Source organism: Sander lucioperca, chromosome 3 (assembly GCF_008315115.2).
Source record: "Sander lucioperca isolate FBNREF2018 chromosome 3, SLUC_FBN_1.2, whole genome shotgun sequence".
Classification (NCBI taxonomy): domain Eukaryota; kingdom Metazoa; phylum Chordata; class Actinopteri; order Perciformes; family Percidae; genus Sander; species Sander lucioperca.
Genome location: NC_050175.1, coordinates 37,967,566 through 37,988,291, shown reverse-complemented (window position 1 = coordinate 37,988,291; position 20,726 = coordinate 37,967,566). Strand labels below are relative to the sequence as shown.

General features: G+C 38.3%; 2 protein-coding genes across 4 annotated transcripts in view; both read right to left on the bottom strand.

The window, feature by feature from the left end:
• The window catches only part of LOC116067230 (CUB and zona pellucida-like domain-containing protein 1), a 36,582-nt gene extending 15,933 nt beyond the window's left edge, over window positions 1-20,649 (bottom strand). Inside the window, exon 1 of the mRNA XM_031323600.2 lies at window positions 20,598-20,649. The gene's annotated coding sequence lies outside the window, so the exon portion shown is untranslated. The remainder of the gene's footprint in view (window positions 1-20,597) is intronic.
• LOC116067229 (CUB and zona pellucida-like domain-containing protein 1) lies at window positions 1,647-20,674 on the bottom strand. Of its 3 annotated transcripts, none has more exons than XM_031323593.1 (8): window positions 20,608-20,674; window positions 6,004-6,234; window positions 3,683-3,867; window positions 3,174-3,574; window positions 2,768-2,867; window positions 2,176-2,380; window positions 1,877-2,091; window positions 1,647-1,739 (listed from the first exon to the last, which is right to left on the bottom strand). In XM_031323593.1, the coding sequence occupies exons 2-7, from the start codon at window positions 6,062-6,064 to the stop codon at window positions 1,955-1,957; spliced, it is 1,089 nt and encodes a 362-aa protein (XP_031179453.1). In that variant the 5' UTR covers window positions 6,065-6,234; window positions 20,608-20,674; the 3' UTR covers window positions 1,647-1,739; window positions 1,877-1,954. The 3 variants fall into 3 exon arrangements, with proteins under 3 accessions (XP_031179453.1, XP_031179454.1, XP_031179455.1); XM_031323594.2 differs by having other exon boundaries at window positions 6,004-6,213; window positions 20,608-20,659; XM_031323595.2 differs by lacking the exon at window positions 6,004-6,234 and having other exon boundaries at window positions 20,608-20,672.
• Window positions 20,675-20,726: the final 52 nt, after the last annotated feature.

Below are 20,726 nucleotides of genomic sequence, written 5' to 3'. Positions count from 1 at the left end.
CCAGAAGTTATGCAGAGATGGGCAGGGTCCTAACATATGAATTAGATTGGCTGGGGTTTGCTTACGTCTATCGCATTTTGGAGATATATCTTTGTAGATCCTAGCCAGCCTCTCTTTAGTGTAATACATACGGTGCAGAATTTTGCACTGAATAAGGCCATGGTGCGCACATATTGAAGATTTATGCACACGACTAAGAATTTCGTCCCACAAAACCTCAGCTCACTCCTCCCCCAAATCCTCTTGCCACAAGGCTCTTATGGGATCCAGTGGTTCTGGATGAAGAGAGAGAATTTGATTATAAATATCTGAAATTAACCCTTTCAATGAACAACTAGGTTTGAAAAACCTATCAAGAGGTGACTCGTTGGGCAAATTGGGGAAGTTTGGGAAGGTTGTGCAAGCAAAACTACAAACTTGTAGGTATCGAAAAAAGTGATATTTAGGGAGTGAGAATTTCTCTGAGAGCTGTTGGAAGGACGCAAAGGTGTTGTTAATGTGTAAATCCTGAAATCGTATTATGCCTTGATTGGACCAAATTGAAAAAGACATTGTCTACAAGAGATGGAGGAAAAGTATGATTAGTGGCTATTGGAGCTTGGATGGAGAAAGATTGTAAACCAAAACAGCGTTTGAATTGAGCCCAAATTCTAAGAGAAGTTCTCACAAGCACATTCTTACGGAGAAGTGGAGGATAAAGTAGAAGAATGCACTACAGCCTTCAATGAAACTGGTTTGGTAGAAAATGCCTCCATGGTTACCTAAGTGGGCGCGGGATCTAAAGTTTCATATTGGAGCCAGAATTTTAGAATTCCAATATTAGCGAACCAGTAATAGAATGTCATATTGGCGAGAGCCAATCCCCCAAGTGGTTTGGGTCTCTGTAAATATAGTTTACCCAACCTAGGGACCTTTTTATTCCAAATAAATTCTAAGATTAGGCTGTCCAGTTTACGGAAAAAAGACTGAGGGAGGAAAATGGGGACAGATTGAAACAGATATGAGAAACGTGGGAGAGTAGTCATCTTCACAGAATTGACACGACCTGCCAAAGACAAGTTGAGAAGAGACCAACTTTCAGTTTTTAGAATTTTAGACAGCTAAGGAGCAAAATTTGCCTTGAAAACGTCTTTAAATTTGTGAGTAACATGAATCCCAAGATATGTAAAGCTATGATGGGCTACTTTGAAAGGCAGGTTGTGTAAAGGGAATGTATGATCATCTTTATTGATAGGGAATATCTCGCTCTTAGTAAGATTTAATTTATAGCCAGATATTTGACCAAAGGACTGAAGACAGGCCAGGGCGGCAGGTATAGAAACAGAGAGGTTGGAAAGAAAAAGAAGTAGATCATCAGCATACAGAGAAACCTTTAATTCAATACCGTTTCTGTGTATGCCAGAGATATGGGTGTCACAACGAAGTGCCACAGCAAGGGGTTCAATAGCAATCGCGAATAGAAGAGGACTTAGAGAAAAACCCTGTCTCGTACAGCGATGGAGATGAAAGTACCCAGATTGAATGGTATTTGTTCTAACTGAGGCTTGTGGGGAGGATTAAATCAGTTTAGTCCATGATATATATTTCTCCCCAAACCCAAATTTTTCCAGAGTGTAGAACAGATAGTTCCACTCCACTCTATCAAAAATCATGTTCTTGTTATTTAATTCTCCAAGACTAGACTGCATGTGAGAAATGATAGGGATTAATTGTGAAGCAATTGTGGCATAGCATAGCATTTTTTGTTGTAAAATAATATAGCTAAAAACTAAAAGTGAAATTAATTCATGTTCATATTTATATTTTATTTTCATTTGTCTTTTAACCAGGCAATATTGTTTCAGTGTACATTTAGGTTTTCTTCAAGGATATTAATTATTTTAAGATTAATGACTTTGCTTTATGTAGTCAAATGTAGTTAATACGTGATTGGTATCCTGCACACGCTGCTGTCTTAACTTTCAAATGCGGGCAAAGGTTGGTATTTGACCCTTGATATATTGGCTTTGTAGATGACTGTGGCACTGATCATGCCAATGACTGCAAGGAGACATCCAGCGATGAAAACCAGGTTCAGATTCAGGTTGATCACTGGGGGAAAAATAAGCACAATTTCAATTTGAGCTTGTCCGAAGTACTGGGACTCAAACAAGGGAAAACACTCTGTTTTCATACCTGGGCTTCTGGGGCTCTCTGCTGATCTCCTTAAGCGCAGAGGACCCTGGGAAATGAAGTGCCTTGAACTCTGAGTGACAGCCTCTCTCTTTGTGAGGTGATGTTGCTGATCATCTCGCCGTGATCTGGATTCGATGCATCCCTGCGAGCACCTGGTGTCAGGTCTTCCTAATCTACAGATCATGACTGAACAGCTGATGTACACCTGAATGCAACAGAACACACTGTCAATATATTAGCAGACATAATAATAACAATAACTTTATTTGTATAGCACCTTTAAAAACAATAGTTTACAAAGTGCTTGACAGTGGAAACAAAAGCACATTGCTAAACTAATTCTTCAAATCTTCTGGTATTGTTAAAAGGATGTTTAATTGTTTTTCATTTATCAATTATTGATATAATAAATGCCTCAGATGTTTAGAGATTCAGGCCCTCTTTCTTAAATTGGTTGTTAATGCCCTGTGGCTTCAGTGTAAGTATTTGTTGTTTCACATTGTGTATTTGATGCCTGATGAAGCTCCATGACCAGCACATTGGCCTCTAACAAAGTTCTTCTTCCAGTCTAACCACATAGTCCATTCTTTACCTGATCATGCAAGCCGATAAACTTGAAGGCATCCATGCTGAACCTGAATTTTGTGTCGTGGGCGCGGCTATAATTTATAACCGTCGGGTCCAATTTACACCTAGTCAGAGCAAAAGAAAACAAACTGATGAGAAATATTGCCTCTGTAACTCTGTGTATTACAATGGGTGATATTTTAGGGACAGAGGTATTGTTCTGTTGAAGGTATTTACAACGTAAGGAAAGTATATAATGCCAAAGATGAAATAAGTGAAGCATTCACTTTAACATCCTGACATGGTCCTATTGCAAAGATGAGCATCTAAGGTAAGAGAAGAAAATTAATCTACAAAGTGAAACACTGGTTGAAGTCAGAGATACATTTAATTTCCATCTATAAGACAACTTGAGGTGTACTCATACCTACCCTTTATCAATGATGGAGTAGGTTGTCTCGTAGTTTGGAATGTCGTATGGTGCCGCACTGCAGGACTCCACAAACAGCTCGGTGTTTTCAATTGAGGAGGTGACCTTTATCTGCATGTAAAGCTTTTGCTCACTGTCACAGTCCAGAGGGTATGAAGCTGGTGTAATTGGAGTTTGGAACTGCTTATCAGGATAAAATTCAAAGTTGTAGGTGAACGTGCCGAGGCCTTTCTCCGACTCTACGACATTCTTCCTGTGTGCACTGAAGCTCTGTTTCACTTTTACACTTTTGGGGTACTTGCATTCGAACTTCAGCTCCAGCAGACATTTCCTGATGATCACATCTGTTGGGTTGTTGACTAAGGTGATTGTATTCTTGAAAATTAGGTTTTCACCATTTTCCTGCAGAGTCAAAGGTTATGCATTCAGTCCTCATACTGCAAATAAAAAGCAAAACCAATAACTGAGGGAAGAGCACAGCAGGTCATGAAACCAATGACCCTACGTTACCTCGAACTGAGTGCCACAACCGTTGAGGGGGACTTCAGCGAAGAAGTGAGTGCTGTTGGAGCGGAGGCGGCAGGCGGCGTTGGTGGCGTCATTGATCCGTAAATCCAACTTAAGGAGTCTACGATATTTAGACTTCTCAACCCCTATTGTCATTTTGGACTCACCGCAGATCACACCGGATTTAACTAGAACAAGAGACATATTTTCAAACAAGTTAAAAAAATACACATTATGCTGAAAACTGTGAATATTCTCAAATGAATATTGGGTGATAAAAACTTGTATAAAGCAATTTCTTTGACATGGAAATATTGCTTAATGTAGTAATAATAACAATACATTCATTTATATATAGCACCTTTAAAAACAGATTACGTGCTTTGACAGACAAAGCAAAAGCAGGATACTCAGAAGACAAGAGAACAGAAAGCCAAAAAGTACGGCCAAATAAAAGCAAGAGAAAATGAATCATAGATAAATACAAATAAAAGAATAAGAGCAATAAAAGACAAAATCACATAAAAGCAAGTCTATAAATATTGCCGAAAGTGGCAATATTAGGGTTCAAGCCAACATGAGCCATTAGAAGTTGTAAACTGCGAAGGATCAAGACTTTTGAGAGCTTCCCACCCCTGCAATTAAGATAACAAACAGGTTTTATATCCGACAGACACTCATTCATTTATGACCAAATCTGTGCTGGGTAACACTGTCACCCCCTTTCGGTCAATTTAGAAGGCATTGTTTCTTCAGCTTAGTTAAAGATATCCACCAAGTTTGGTGATGTTTGGACAGACTTTCATTGAGTTATGGCCTTTCATTGAGTTAATGCCTAGGTAATTGTTTGAAACAGGTGGCGCCCCCTTATGAGCGATTTCAAAAGTTTACACATGTGGTTTAACATCTTTTGTTCTTATTTAAAGAATGCCAGACTGTACAACTTTTTTGATCTGTGGTTCCAAGCTTAGATCTGAATCAAATAGTATTTCCAGATTTCTGCCAGCGAGTTTCACATTAGCAAACAAGTTGAGTTGAAGAAAATGTTTTGCCATCCAACAGTTGACATCACTAAAGCCGCCTACACATAATCTGAGGTAGAACTGTGAGGTACGGGGCAGAGCAGAGAGGCAAAGCACAGCACAGGAGCATTCTGGAATTTGTTGCGCCTTTGAAAGGTCAGCGGCAGCTTAGTCTTGATTTGCCAGACCATCCACACGCTGCGGAGAGGAGGAGGATCTGGCTACTCCACATAGCATTGCGGGATGGGAGAAAAACAATCACAATTGTCTTTGGTGGTGCTAAGCACTGGACAGGGCCGCTGCAAAATAGTTGTGCGAGAGAAAACTCAGATTGGTTTTGGCTTTTTGGGTCATCAGGTGTCAGGGGAAGATATATCTGTGTGTCTTCTGCATAGCATTGCATAGAGACATTGTGATGTTGGATGGTTTTGTCCAAATGGAGCATGAAAATAGGAAATAAATTGGACCTAAAATTGAACCTTGCGGTACACCACAGATGATGTGAGTTGTAGAAAATGTAATTCACTAAAATGACAAGGGGACTTACTTAACCTAAAATAAAATTCTGGGGTAAGAGTGATTTCTTCTCTTCTAACCGTCTTTTGATAATTCCTCATTGTGTTTTTCTAGATGTCATAAAATACTTGTAAAGGCTCTGACACAACAACCCAATTATCTGCCGTCGGACAGTATGGCATGGTATGAAAACAATGACTGATGACAGCGTGCTCTGTGTTTACTAGGTCTAGATAGATGTTCCGTCATTTCCGGTTTTCATTTTTTTGCGACAGTACAGATTAGCGCCGTCTGCTGTTATGGAGAGGTATTACATCTCGCACACGCGCATAACGTTCGCTCAAGTCGGCGTCGCTTCGGTGTGTTCCGAGGCACTTTTTTGAGAGACGGGAGCCGACTAATCAGTCCGACTGCCTTTTCTGCCGACAGTCGGCCGTCGGGTTGGTGTGTCAGAGCCTTAAAACGTTTTTTTTTTCATTTATTTCATTAATTTCTCCTACAGTCTTTCTTTAATTCCTGGGTGAATCCTTTTAGCCAGGGCTGGAGTATTCTATATGACATTTTGTAGTTAAAGGGGGCAACAGATTCCAGGACATTCTGACAGGTGTGATTAAAAGAGGAAACCAGGTCCTCTGTGTTAAAATATGGATTAAAGGCAGTTAAAGAAGCAGCAGGAAAAAGCTCAGAAAACCTGCTAGCAGTATGTATCGAATTATACTGTATATCATATTTAATTGTATAACAATATATGTTGTATGCTTATGTTGCTAAGCAGGAGTTTATTACCAGGATAAACATGACACAGCAAATACACCAGCCATGCAGCCAATATTGGGCCCTTCAACATAGCTGTGAAGATGTTGTTTCTCCCCTGCTGTTTCTTTGCTGGAATCACTTAAAAAGTAATCCGCTGCAGATCACCGATCAGAACCAGACAGATGTCTTCAGCTCCAATGCGTTTATTTCCACCACCACAACCACATTCCTTGTGCACACCTGTATGGTGAATAAGTGGTTCTGTATAAAATCAACATAATATACAAGAATAAATATATCCGTAAACAACACAAGAATGTATACAGTACATGTACAATACAGTACAACCGCATGGCATGAAAGTGTACAAGCAACAGGCATCTCTGAAGCTGAAACAGCCAAGTCACCCTTTAGCATCACCTGTATATGTCCATTAGCAAGGCAGCACTTCCCTCTGTTGGCCGATAAATGATGTGCAGTGTAGTTTTTACACATGACTACCGTAAGCAAGTATTGTTTTCCAAGGATGGTGAAGGCATGTCCCGCTCTACTCTGCCTTACTCTGCCTCTGATTGGCTTACCCTAATCCTAACTAATCCCACCCATTTTACCTAAACCTAACAAACCCAACCAATGAGTCGAGCTGCTGCTCTGCCCTGTGCTTCCCATACAGACACTAAAGGGTGCCTTGTGCATTGTTATGGAACCCACGCAACTTCTAGGCAAGACCCGCCCTTCAATAGCGTTCACACGCTACTATTGGCCAGGCGTCCATGCTTACGCAAGGTAACGGAACCCTAACCTTAACTACTCAAAGTCAATGCCTCACCCCAACCAATCGGGCTGCTTCGTAGGGCGGGACTTGCCTAGAAGTTACGTGGGATCCTTAATAACGTGTGCCTTGTGCATCTGTATTGGGCGCTATGAGCCACTTACAAAGCGTCAGTATTTGATGAGTTGGGATTGAGAAAGGGTTGGCCAAGTCACTCTTTAGCAGCAGGTTTATGTCCATTAGCAAGGCAGCACTGCCCTCTACTGGCTGATAAAATATGTGCAGGGTAATAGAACAAATTATTAAAAGTGGACTGTACATGCCTTGTATGTAATAAGCGTCCCTACGGTGCGACCGTTTGGTACATTGATGTTAGTCACAGATGAAGTTACACGCTACTAACTGTAATACAGTTAACTAACACATACTTAGGCAAACAATTAGCACTGGTGGAATCTTATCAAGTAGGCTACATTTACTCAAGTAGTTTTGAATACTTTTCAGATGACAGTTTTCCATCCCCTGTCCAGTGAAAACCACGTATCTCCAGCAGAGTTATTATAGTAAAGTAAATATTTAAGTAAACTGAAACTAAATCAAAACTAAAACCTTCAAGAAAAACTAAACTGAAACGATATTGCCAGGTTACAAAGCTAATAAAATAAAAAAGAACTTAAATCATTTCAGTTTTAGATTTTTTAGCTATAATATTTCATGACTGGAAAAAAAGAGACGACATTCATTTCTGTCAACTCTCATTGTGACATTGAACCACAGAAATGGAACTTTCTGAACTTTGAAACTTGACATGAGATGCCGCTGTGCCTTAACAGCTTCACATCAGACACTAAAGTAGCACAAAGATGAACTTTAACCATCATGGCCATGCCTGATGTACTTTTCATGTATATACATGAGACATTAAACCTGGCCTTTACAGAACAGACTAAAACTACTGTAAAACTAAAACAATAGCCTATAAAAAATAAAACACTTCTTAAAACACCGAAAACTAAATCAAAACTAAAATGCAATCAAAAAGTCAAAAATAAAATTCAAACCTATAATAACCACGTATCTCCAGATGTGTTGATGTTGAATGTTTGTGATAAACTGAAGGATGAAGTGTTTCTTCATGTGTTGAGAAAGTTCTCCTAACCTTCTTCTTAAGCTAAATGAATTATTGATTAAATAATAAATAATTAATTGATTAAAAATGCTAAATCAGTAATTTCATTAGCCGATAATCTCTGAGCTAGCTACTGAACAATGTCAGCTAATGTTTTTTGACACTATTAACACTATGATGGAACTAAACCTGACACTTTATAAGTCACAGTAATAACGACCAATTTGACACAATGTTCTAACATTCAGCAATTTTAGTTGCTTACCTTTTTAATTTGGGTTCTAATCTGCACCATGAAATGATCAACTTCTTCTCCGGGGACTACCAACGTTAAACTTCACAACCGTCTCCTGCTCTCCCTCTGACAGATCAGATAGAGACTCAGCCAAAGGTGAGAGTCTGGCACAACCATTGCCGATTGGCCAACACTAGGTTTCTGTTAACTGGGTTACAGGTGCATAGCATTGGCGACAGACACACAGCATATTAAACCTGTTTCAAGCCCTTTAAACCTGTAATTGATTGTCCTCTGTCACGAACAGACACGTTCACAAACTCACAGTGAAGCACTAAAATTGATTAAAAAAAAAAGTTTTATATTATAATTTTTAGGGGGGCTAAATAAGTCCAAATAAGAATTTAATCTAAAAAGGGTCTAAAATCGCCCATGAGTAGGCTATATAAAAAGGATTTAAATGACCTTAAACATCTACAGCAGTAAAATGCTACTTACACATTAATCCAGAAACATCAGAGATAATAAAACACTCACAGGGAACATTTGACTCTACAATGAGTACGTTTACTTTAACATTTTGCTGATAATACTTACATACTTTTACTTACTTTTACTAAGTTTAGAGACACGACTCTATTTAATAATTAAAATATTAAATGTTTTTGGCAAAAAATATTCCCCAAAATTATATTATGCTTATTTTTGAAAGGTAATGGTGTAGTACAACCAGCATGGGGCGTTCTATGTGTGGAGGAGTTTTGGAGACATGACTCTCTGTAATTATGACGTATATACATTTTTGTTTTGGCAAATAATATTTACCAAAATTATGAATATGCTTATTTTTTTAAAGTAAGTGCTGTAGTACAACTAGCAGGAGACAAGTTATAATTGAGGTAAGTTTGGAGACACTACCTTATTTAATCATTAAATTAATAAATATTTTTGTGTTGGTGTTGTAGTTTGTAGACGGTCCCTAAGCACTCGTCTTACTGCCGTCTCACCGCCGGCTCTTCAGGTTGGAGGACGGCTCGTTTTGATGAAAATGAGTTTGTAGCTCGTTGTTAACCGTACTACTTTAGGAAATTAAAAATAATACATTAAATATAAATAAAGTCAAATATATATGTTTGCATACCACTTGGTCATTCTATTCTATTCAAACCATTAATATTTTAGAAATTTGCTTGATTTGCTTTATACCAGGTTGTAGTTGTAATAGTGGGTTTATGTAATGGAAGCTACTTCAATTATTATATAACTTGTGAGCCTGAGTAAAGGTCTTTCTGTTAAATACATCTATGCCTACCTGATTTGGTTTTCTGTTAGTGTTATATCATAGGTGCAGGACATGTTTCAGCAGCTACCAAGATATAATTGAACTATAAAAAAAAAAACTGGAATCTTTTCAAGTATTCTTTCCACAGAAGCGGCATCATCATTAGAACATCTTTATAGTTTTATTTCCCAGTAGGTGTGTCTCACTTTCTGTTGAAAGACACTGCTAACCCATTGAAAGAGTAACCACTGCACCATCAGGCTAATAAGGAGCTAACAGCATGGATTTCATTAAAGCAGATATTTTTCCTTGTATGTCAAGTAAGAAATCACAAATCCTCCACTTTAAACAACACATAATGTCACACCACTTGCACCCCTTCAGTGTTCTAATGGTTCATTGATTTGTTGTATTCATCCTTTAATAATTCATCATTGTGTACCACTATTTCACAGCTGCACATCCATTTTCAGATTTTTGGATGGTCTGAACAACCACATGTGGCTCCTGGATAATAAGGTCGGTGGGATGCGGCCGCGGGAGGACTTTACTTTACATGAACAGGCAACCAGACACAGGCATGCGGCCAGAAGAGAATAATGCCGAGCACCCGATCATGCAGTTATAGGAAATATTGACCAATAATAATCGGCGGCCGATCAATCGGGGCATCCTTAATTCAAACCATTAATATTTTAGAAATTGCTTTATAATAAGTTGTAGTTACAGTGGTTTTATGTTATGAAAGCTACCTAAACTATTAATAAACTCCCTGGTTTTGAGGTTTTTGTGTGACTGTTATATCATTGGTGCATGACATGTTTCAGCAGCTACCAAGTAAAACTGGAATCTATTCAAATATTTGTTTTGCAGAAATGGTGTGATAATTGGATTATCTAGAGCCTACAGTTTATATTTCCCAGTACAGTAGGTGTGTCTCAATATCTGTGGAAAGATACTGCTAACCCATTTGAACAGTAACCACTGCACCTTGGATTTCATTAAGGTGGATATGTTTTTAGTGTTTACTCTGTACCATTTGTATTTTATTGTATGTATGTACGTTATCAACGTGGTACTTTGCTGCCTTCTTGGCCATTGATTTATAAAGGTCAAATATAAAATAAAATAGCTGTAATTGTAGGTTTACATGAGGAAGACTACTTAAATTATTATTATTAAACATCCTGGGCTGAGTAAATGTCTTTCTGTTAAATACACTGACTATGTTTACATGCACATAATATTCCAGTTTTTGCACTTATTCTAAAAAAGACAATATTCCGAGTAGGCTGTTTACATGGCAAATGGAAGTGAATATTCTATAAATATTACTGTTTGCATGCAGCCTTGCAAAATAGTATAGAATATTTTTTTCAAAGTTTTCCACCGATGGCAGACTTGTTGGACCATGTAAACACAACGTCCTTCTTTCATTCCTTCAACCATCTTCTTGAAAAGGTCAGCGTTGCGATGTTTGTGCATATCCTAAAACCTGTTGATATCCAAGTCTTTGATAATGTTTAAAATTAGCTGTGTGTCTCCTTTTCTTTTGGGCATGCATCTCTACCGGGTCTGCAGCTCTGCAAACTGTTTGCTAGTTGGTTTGAGTACAACAACCATAGCAACACACAGAGCTGAATGTAACAGGCCTGCTACATTGCATGTGTAACAAATGCAGAGCGGATGTTCCAACACTACGCTTCCACTATAATCAATGAAACTGGCTACACCGGACACAAGAGCAGCGTGTTATTGGTGCAGATATCCGCTCTACAAGCGTTAAAATAGGACAGTCTTCTATTTATATTTTTTTACGAGAGATGTGTTTTACGGCCCTTTTACACAGAAATGGATCATAAAGTGGCTATGTTTCTTTCAAATTATACTATTGATAGACAGGAAATTACTTAATGTCAAGTCAATGTGAGTATTGGCAGTTTGGTTTTGAGAGTTTCTGTTTTTATTTCTTGTTTCCCTCACCTGCGTCACTGCATAACAGCGGACAGTAGATGGACGTTTCACAGCGCTGTGCCGGCTCCAAAAACTGAAGAAACAACAACAATCTCAAAGCAAAAGCTCTTCGTCTCACCTGTGACTAACACAATCCTACGCCGTGTGTGCGCAGCAGGTGTAACCAGTTAAAAGATACATTCCTCAGTCCACATACGTTATGCTTTCAATGTAGCCAAAGCGCGGTGTTCGAGACGATTCAACAGAAATGCAAACGCTTCAACACAAATACAAAAGCCACAACACAAAGCCGTAAACTGGCCATAACTGGCTGTGAACTAGTGGTGCGCGATACTGCAATATTTGGTATCGATCCGATACCAAGTAAATACAGGGCCAGTATCGCCGATACTAATACAATACCGATACTTTTTAATAATTAAGGTGGATCAAATTGCTGAATCTGAATGAATTTTCATGACCCCAAAGTGTTTTTGTGAATTTACCTTTCGATTTGTAATAAGTTAAAACCCAGGAAAGAATTAGCTTGTATAATTTGTTGTGTTATCACTGTATCTTACAGCCTTTTTACAAATTATACAGCTTGCTGTTGTTTCATTTTCCGCCCACCACTACCGTAAACTGTCCCAAACTACGGCAAAAACCCAGATTGAGACGCATATCCCCAATGGGCTGTACACATGTTCAAAGAATGCTTCTAAAACCTGAATAATACCGGCATATCCCACGTCTTAATAGGAAAATGCTTAATTTGGAAACCGGCCTTTTTTGGGATATCCAAACAGAATATGCTGTTTGCATGACATGTATCAAATTCGGAATATTGTCATAATAGGAATAATAGTGGAATATTAGTGTGCATGTACTCATTAGTGCCTATCTGTTTTCTTTTCCTGTGACTGTTAGAGCATAGGTGCAAGGCATGTCCCAGCAGGTACCAAGTAAAACTTGAATCTATTCAAGTATTCTTTCAACAAAAGCAGCTTGATCATTGGAAAGTCTTTCCATCTGTTGCAAACTCCTTTCAAACAACCCACAATAACAGCATGCTCAGGCTCGCTAACAGTGTCTCTTCTGACACCATGCATGTTTTAAATTATGAATACCAACTTTTGCCTTCTAACAGGTGATTTAGAGTCCCTTCGTTTAGACACAGCAGGCTTAAGTGCTCTTTTATACATCAGTCTATCCTGTTGTTAAACCAAAATCAGTGTGCTGCCAGTTAACAAGAAAGGGTCCTTATCAAACTTATCTCTTATTGTTTCTTAATGTAAAACAGTCCAGCATATTTAATGAAGTCAATGTACCTGCATTATTTCTGCAATCTTGGGTTGTATCCACATGGGTGAATGCATTTATTGTAAGTAGCTTTGTATACAAGCATCAGCTAAATAAATGTAATGTAATGCAAAACATAATTAAATCACATAATGTGACCATACATTGCTGTGTGTCAGAGGAAAACAAAAACAAAACACACTTCAAGAGTTCAGAGTTCACCAAGATCACCTCAAGATTAGTACCACTAAGACCCTAACACATTAATACTTGTATTTGTCTGAACGATAATAACCTAGTAATATTATCTACGATCTGACACTAAGTTGAGGAAGAACCGGGGCCGCTTACTATACCAGTATTGCCTACTGATTTGGCCAAAATGTAGCATGTAGCATGTAGCATGTAGCATGCAGTACGCAAACAAAAGCAAAATCTGCAGTATGCCAAAAATACCCTGATGTCGAACTGATTTTTGAAAAAATCTCCAGTACGCACCAGTCTATCTCGCCTATGTATCCCACAATGCAAAGTGCCGATGGAAAGTTCAGACTCAGAGGGCAGGGCCCAACTGACAGAGTGGAAAGAGGCAGAAGCAAAATTCTCTTTACCTTGTGATACCATCCACAGTTTTACAGTTTTTTCCAATTGCTAAAACACAATTTTTCAAACTAGACTGGTTTTATCAAAATACTTGTGTACAAATGTGTGTAAAGCAGAAAATGTGTTTAGACTTTTGGAGACTTGAGAAGAGGTTTTGCTCTCTGTGTGTCAGTTTAAATAATTGTGCTATGCATCTCATTTTAGTGCGTTAGCAACAGTGTTGGGAGTAACGCGTTACAAAAGTAACGCAATTACAGCAATGTATTCCTTTTTGCTGTAACGCAGTAATATAACGCATTACTAATTAAATTTCGGTAATATTATACTTGTTACAATCTCAGTAACGCGAGTTACAACGCATTTTAACGCAACATTTAGTGGTGCATTGGTTTTTTTAAGAATTCACCAACACCGAGACACATTTCTTCACAGGAAAAAAAAAAAACGTATTATTTTCCTGTCGCTGTATTCGATGGTTGAGATGACTGCAGAGACAAATACATTTGCGAGATGGATATTATTTTCAGGAGTTATTACGCTGCGTTGAAGTGAGCTGTCCTGTTTCTGTTCCCGTGGTCAGAACCAGAGACGGTACGGACAGCATGTATGTCCCAACAGGTGACGGTACAGACAGCATGTATGTCCCAACAGGTGACGGTACGGACAGCATGTATGTCCCAACAGGTGACGGTACGTCAGCGGCTGACAGATATAAACATGTCGGGAATTAATGTTGAGGCTTGCTACACGTAAATATCATTGCATTTTTATCAGCCGTGGAGAGTAACTCTGCCTGTAGTGGAATGGCTTCGAATGACGACCAAAAGCGCTTGTCTTTTACTGTGACTGTTTACTGTTCAATATGTTGCAGTTTTACAAACAAGAAAGTGAACAACTTGAGCCTGACGGACATGTTGCATCTCAGTAAGCTAGCAAGAGTAGGCTACACAACAGACAACTTCCGTGTAGCCTACTTCAAAATAAAAGCACTTCCTGTGACGGTTCGCAGTAAAACTAAATTACTGTTAAATAAGGTTGTGTAGGCTACCTTTTCACAAATCAGCTGTAAATCAAGTACTGTAAATAATGTAAATAGTGAGTTTTAATCACACTATAATTGAACATTTCCTTTAGAGTGTTTTAACCTAAACAACATGAATTTCTTATTCAAGTGCTATAAACAAACATTTTACAACAATGCCGTACTTTTAATTGAGTATTTTCATTTTCTCCTACTTGCCTATTATACGTTTTACTTATCTATTTTTTTTATAGATTTAGTTACTTTGCATATTTATATTAATTATTCAAAATATGAATAATCTATGATGTATTAAAGTGGATAAATAGGAGACTTTATTGATCTGGTGGTGAAATTCACAAGCTAGCTACCAAATCAAACATCCCCTGTTATTTTGGTGAAAGTAACTCAAAAGTAATGCAAAAGTAGTGTAACGCATTACAATTCAGAGACAGTAATATTGTAATATAACTAATTACTCTCAAATGACAGTAACTAGTAATCTATAATGTATTACATTTTGGAAGTAACTTGCCCAACACTGGTTAGCAATTGGAAAAAACTGTAACTCTTCATACATTACTTTTACGTCAAAATGTAGGGAATCTTGTGCCCTTTCTAACAATGTGCTTAGGGAGGCAATCTGACTTTTGGGCTTCCAAGTGAAGCCATGTCCACCAACTGCCGCACTGCCTCCTCTACTAAATCATACTATTCTTGCACAGGATGTTCAGCAGGGTGTCATATCTCTCACAGTATTAACATTAAGGGGTCGAAAATCAAGCTGTTCCACTTAGCTGCTCCCCCTAGAGTTCTGGAGAACTTCCGTTGTGTAATCTGGATGCAGCGTTTTTTTGTTGCATTTGTTTTCGGGTTTGTGTGCTTTTCTTTTTGCATCGTTTTTTATTTGCAGCGCATTTGTGTATTTGGTTGTGTTGTGTGTATTTGCAGCGCGTTTATGTATTTGGTTGTGTTGTGTGTATTTGCAGCACGTTTATGTATTTGGTTGTGTTGTGTGTATTTGCAGCGCGTTTATGTATTTGGTTGTGTTGTGTGTATTTGCAGCGCGTTTATGTATTTGGTTGTGTTGTGTGTATTTGCAGCGTGTTTGCTGAATGCTGCACATGTGTTGTCAAATTAATGAAGTTGTTTTCTTAATTTGCTTGTGTTTTGTCTATTTGTATGTGTTTTCTTAAGCTGCAGGGCGTTTGCCCCTGTCGGCCACCGTAGTTATCAGAGTCAGTCAGTTTGTCAGTTAGGTCATCATGACATCATGTCAGCTACCTAAACTATCAATAAACTCCCTGGTCGGAGTAAAGGTCTTTCTGTTAAATGCATCAATGCCTACCTGATTTTATTTTGTGTGACTGTTATATCATTGGTGCATGACATGTTTCAGCAGCTACCAAGTAAAACTGGAATCTATTCAAATATTTGTTTTGCAGAAATGGTGTGATCATTGGATTATCTAGAGCCTACAGTTTATATTTCCCAGTACAGTAGGTGTGTCTCAATATCTGTGGAAAGATACTGCTAACCCATTTAAACAGTAACCACTGCACCTTGGATTTCATTAAGGTGGATATATTTTTAGTGTTTACTCTGTACCATTTGTATTTTATGGTATGTATGTATGTTATCAACATGTAACTTTGCTGCCTTCTTGGCCAGGACACCATTGATTTATAAAGGTCAAATATAAAATAAAATAGCTGTAATTGTAGATTTACATTATTAAACATCCTGGGCTGAGTAAATGTCTTTCTGTTAAATACACTGACTATGTTTACATGCACATAATATTCCAGTTTTTGCACTTATTCTAAAAAAGACAATATTCCGAGTAGGCTGTTTACATGGCAAATGGAAGTGAATATTCTATAAATATTACTGTTTACATTCAGCCTTGCAAAATAGTATAGAATAATTTTTTCAAAGTTTTCCACCAAAGGCAGACTTGTTGGACCATGTAAACACAACGTCCCTCTTTCATATGTATGTTATCAACATGTAACATTGCTGTCTTCTTGGCCAGGACACCATTGATTTATAAAGGTCAAATGTATTATCAATGATGCGGTAGGTTGGCAGGTAGTATGGGTTGTCATATGGTGCCGCTCTGCAAGACTCCACAAACAGCTCGGTGTTTTCGACTGAGGAGGTGGCCTCTATCTGCATGTAAATCCTTTGCTTATAGTCACATTTCAGAGGGTATAATTTATAATTCTTTCTGTGTCCACTGAAGCTCTGTTTCACTTTTCCATGTTTGGGGTACTTGCATTCGAACTTCAGCTCCAGCTGACATTTCCTGGTGATCACCACGTCATGTTTGTTGTTGGTGATTTCATTCTTGAAAGTAAGGTTTTCACTATTTTCCTGCAGAGTTAAAGTATATTATGTATTCAATCCTCATAGTGCTAATGGAAAGCATAACCAATAGTTGAGAGAAGAAAAGAGCGCAGCAGGTGATGAAACCAATGACCCTGCGTTACCTCGATCTGTGAAACAACCAAGTCACCCTTTAGCATCACCTGTATATGTCCATTAGCAAGGCAGCACTTCCCTCTGTTGGCCGATAAATTATGTGCAGTATAGTTTTTACACATGACTACTGTAAGCAAGTACTGTTTTCCAAGGATGGTGAAGGCATGTCCCGCTCTACTCTGCCTTACTCTGCCTCTGATTGGCTTACTCTAATCCTAACTAATCCCACCCACTTTACCTAAACCTAACCCCAACCAATGAAGGCAACGAGTACTAGCCAATCCGAAGAGGAGTAGGGCGGGTCATGCCTTCGCCATCCAAGGTAAAAAAAAAAATTGGCATCCAGTAACTCCTGAGTTACATAAGCTCTACATGCCTTGTAATGAGCGGCCCTACGATTCGGTTGTTTGGTACATTCATGTTAATTACGTTGCAAATTAACCCAAGGCAAACTTGACTATACAAGTGTCAAAGAACTTTGATAAAATAAAAACATAGTGTGAGAGGGTCAAAGTTTAAAACAAAAACATGGACAACACCCAAAAACAACGTCACAGGTATTTTAATGAACACGTTGCCATGGTTGGCATTGCTAAGCCTCCGTCCTGATTGTTGTGTAGTCACGCCCCTAAAGCATCCCCTGTTTTATCATCAATTTTAAAATAAATGGGACCATAATTTACAAAATTAACATCATGCTATATTGAAGAAAACTGGAAACTCCCGATTGAGACCATAAACCAATTATGAAAATGTTTACAAAGGTAATAAATCAAGTAAGGAGTAGGGTCATTTTCTCATAGACTTCTATACAAGCAGACTTCTTGCAACCAGTGGAGTCGCCCTATTCTGGGAATTAAATAGAATGCAGGTTTTAGGCACTTAACGCATTGACTTTACTTTTCAGACCCGGAAGCTCTGTCCATTAATTTCAAGCCACAGGGCATATGTAATTTCTAATGATTGCATAACTTATAATAATAATTAGTTATACCTATTAATTAATATACTTATTAATAATCACTTTCTTGTTTGTTAACAGTAAAATAACTATTAACTTACATTTAATTTACTATCAATTTACCATAATCATTATGTGATGTTTATTATACAGTGTTGTTATAAAGGCCTTTTGTAGACCTACTTTGTACTCGACTACATTTGTCTGACAGCTTTTAGTTACTTTTCAGATGACAGTTGTTCATCCCCTTCCTGTCCAGTGAAAACCACGTATCTCCAGATGTGTTGATGTTGAATGTTTGTGATAAACTCAAAGATGAAGTGTTCCTTTATGTGTTGAAAAAGTTCTCCTATCCTACTTCTTAAGCTAAATAAAGTCTTTAAAAAGGCTCTTGGATCAGCTGGAAAATGTATTGTCACAAAGCTGAAATCAGGGCTGTTTTGCTGACACCATGAAAAGTTTTAAAACTTTTTAGAGATATGTGGTTCTCACAGGAGCGCAACGCTACAAACATATGGTGATCTTATTGAATATGAAGCATTGCTGTTGATTAAACTACCCAACAGTAGGCTATGTAGCCTAAAGGAGTTAAAATGAGCACAACCTTAATAATAATAATACATTTATTTATAATGCGCTTTCAAATCAAAGTGCTGTGCAGAGCATAGAAAATACAGTTTAAAAACATTTCTAATGACTAAAATAAACACACACTCGGACTCTCAGAAAAACATACAAAGAAATTAGGCCTCATACACAACAGTAAACAGATGGGTCTTTAGCTTTGCTTTAAAAACCTCAACAGAACAAGCCTGCCTGATGTCCAGAAGTAAACTGTTCCACAATGTCGGTGCACGAAAAGCAAAGGCCCGTTCACCAATTGTCTTCTTTTTAACCCTTGGGACACTCAGAAGACCCGTCCCCTGAGAACGCAGGGCTTGAGCAGGCATAAGGGTACAGAAGGACATTACAATAATCTAGCCTGGATGACACAAAGGCATGAATGAGGACCTCAGAGTCCTTAAATGACAGTATTGATCTGATCTTGGAGATGTTTCTAAGATGGAAAAAAGCAACTCTGGTCACCTCCTTTATATGTAAACCAAAAGAAAGTGTCTGATCAAAAAGCACACCAAGATTCTTAACTTGGTCTCTACGATTGATTACACAATCATCGAGAGACAAAGTAATGTGATCAAAAAGATGACCTAGTTTTGCTGGTCCGATAACCATCATTTCTGTCTTAGCAGAATTAAGCAACAAGAAATTTGTTGATAACCAGCTCTTAACAGCTGCAATACAGTCCTCAAGTTTAGCTGTGTTAGACTCGCTTCCTACACCTAGTGGCATATACAGCTGCATATCGTCAGCATAGCAATGAAAATCAATCCCAAAAGAACGGAAAATCTGACCCAACGGGGATAGGTAAAGTGAAAAAAGCAATGGACCCAGTACAGACCCCTGGGGAACCCCGTGCTTCACGGCACAGGACTCTGAAAAAATGTTGTCATATAAAACACATTGAAATATTTCTGACAGGTATGATCTTAACCACTCTAGAACTTGTCCTGAGATGCCAAAAAAATTCTCAAGTCTATCCAATAATATATAGTGGTCAACCGTGTCGAAAGCAGTGCTAAGATCTAACAGCAATAAAACACTTGTTGACTCCGAATCTATAGACAGTAGCAAGTCATTCACCACTTTTGTAAGTGCTGTTTCTGTGGAATGATTTACCCGAAAAACAGACTGAAATGGCTCAAATAGCTTATTTAGTGACAAGTAATTTAAAAGCTGAGTTGAGACCACTTTCTCAAACACTTTTGACAGGAAAGCAAGGTTTGAAACAGGTCTATAATTGGTCATGGAGTCTACATCCAAGCTCGGCCTCTTTAGTAGGGGTTTAACCACAGCAGTTTTGAAGCAAGCTGGAAAGACTCCAGTGATGAGGGAAGAGTTTAAGATCAATAAAACATAAGGTCCTAATGTAGGCCATAGCTCTTTGACAATCCAAGAAGGCAGAGGATCAAGTGAGCAGGTTGTACATCGTGCCACCATTACAACCTTACTCGAAGAAGCCAAGGAAATTGGTTCAAATTCAGAAAAGCCTTGTCCTGTGCAGATAGGCAAAGCAACAACACACTCTGCTTTGTCACTGTAAGGTGGGGGGTATTTTGGCTCTAATGTCCTCGACCCTTTCATTAAAATACAATAAAAAATCATGTGCAGATAGGTCAGTACCACTAACTGCCTGAACACGCTGTGAGAGTCGAGAAACAGTGTCAAATAACAGTCTGGGATTATGCCTATTATTTGAAATCAAATTAGAATAGTAGGCTGCTTTTGCAGCTGACATCCTAGATTGGAAGTTAGCCAGACTGTCTTTCCATGCATGATAAAACACTTCAAGCCTTGAGTGACGCCACTGACGTTCAATTTTTCTGCAGCTCCTTCTAAGGATTTGTAAATCGTCATTTAACCAAGGGGTATGGTTCTTTATAAGACACCTCCGAGTCTTTACTGGAGCCACAGAGTCAAGAAGGCCCCGAAGAACGCTGTTAAAATTAGCAGTAAGGCGGTCAACTTTAAGAGCCTGATTAAATACTGGATCTATCACATCCGGCAAACCCTTAGTAAGATCCTGTAAAGCTCTTGTGCTGATATAACGAGATGATCTTATTATCCTTGTTTCTTTCCCAAGGATGAGTAAACACAAAATGTTACAGAACTAAAATGCAACAATAATGCAGCAGGAATATAAATCCAGAAACATCAGCTATAACTGCAAAACATTGACAGGGAGGATGTTACTGCACAATACAGATGTTTACTTTTTATAGGCCTACCTTAAGTAGGCTACATATTGATGATAATAGGCTACTTACATATTTTTACCTAATTAAGGTTGTGACGCATTTCACACCAGATGGCAGATGGAATCGAGCTGTACCGTCGGTAATGTCCAGGGAGAGTCTCGCAGTGTTGGACTTTGATCAGGCAAAAAGGAGCGGATC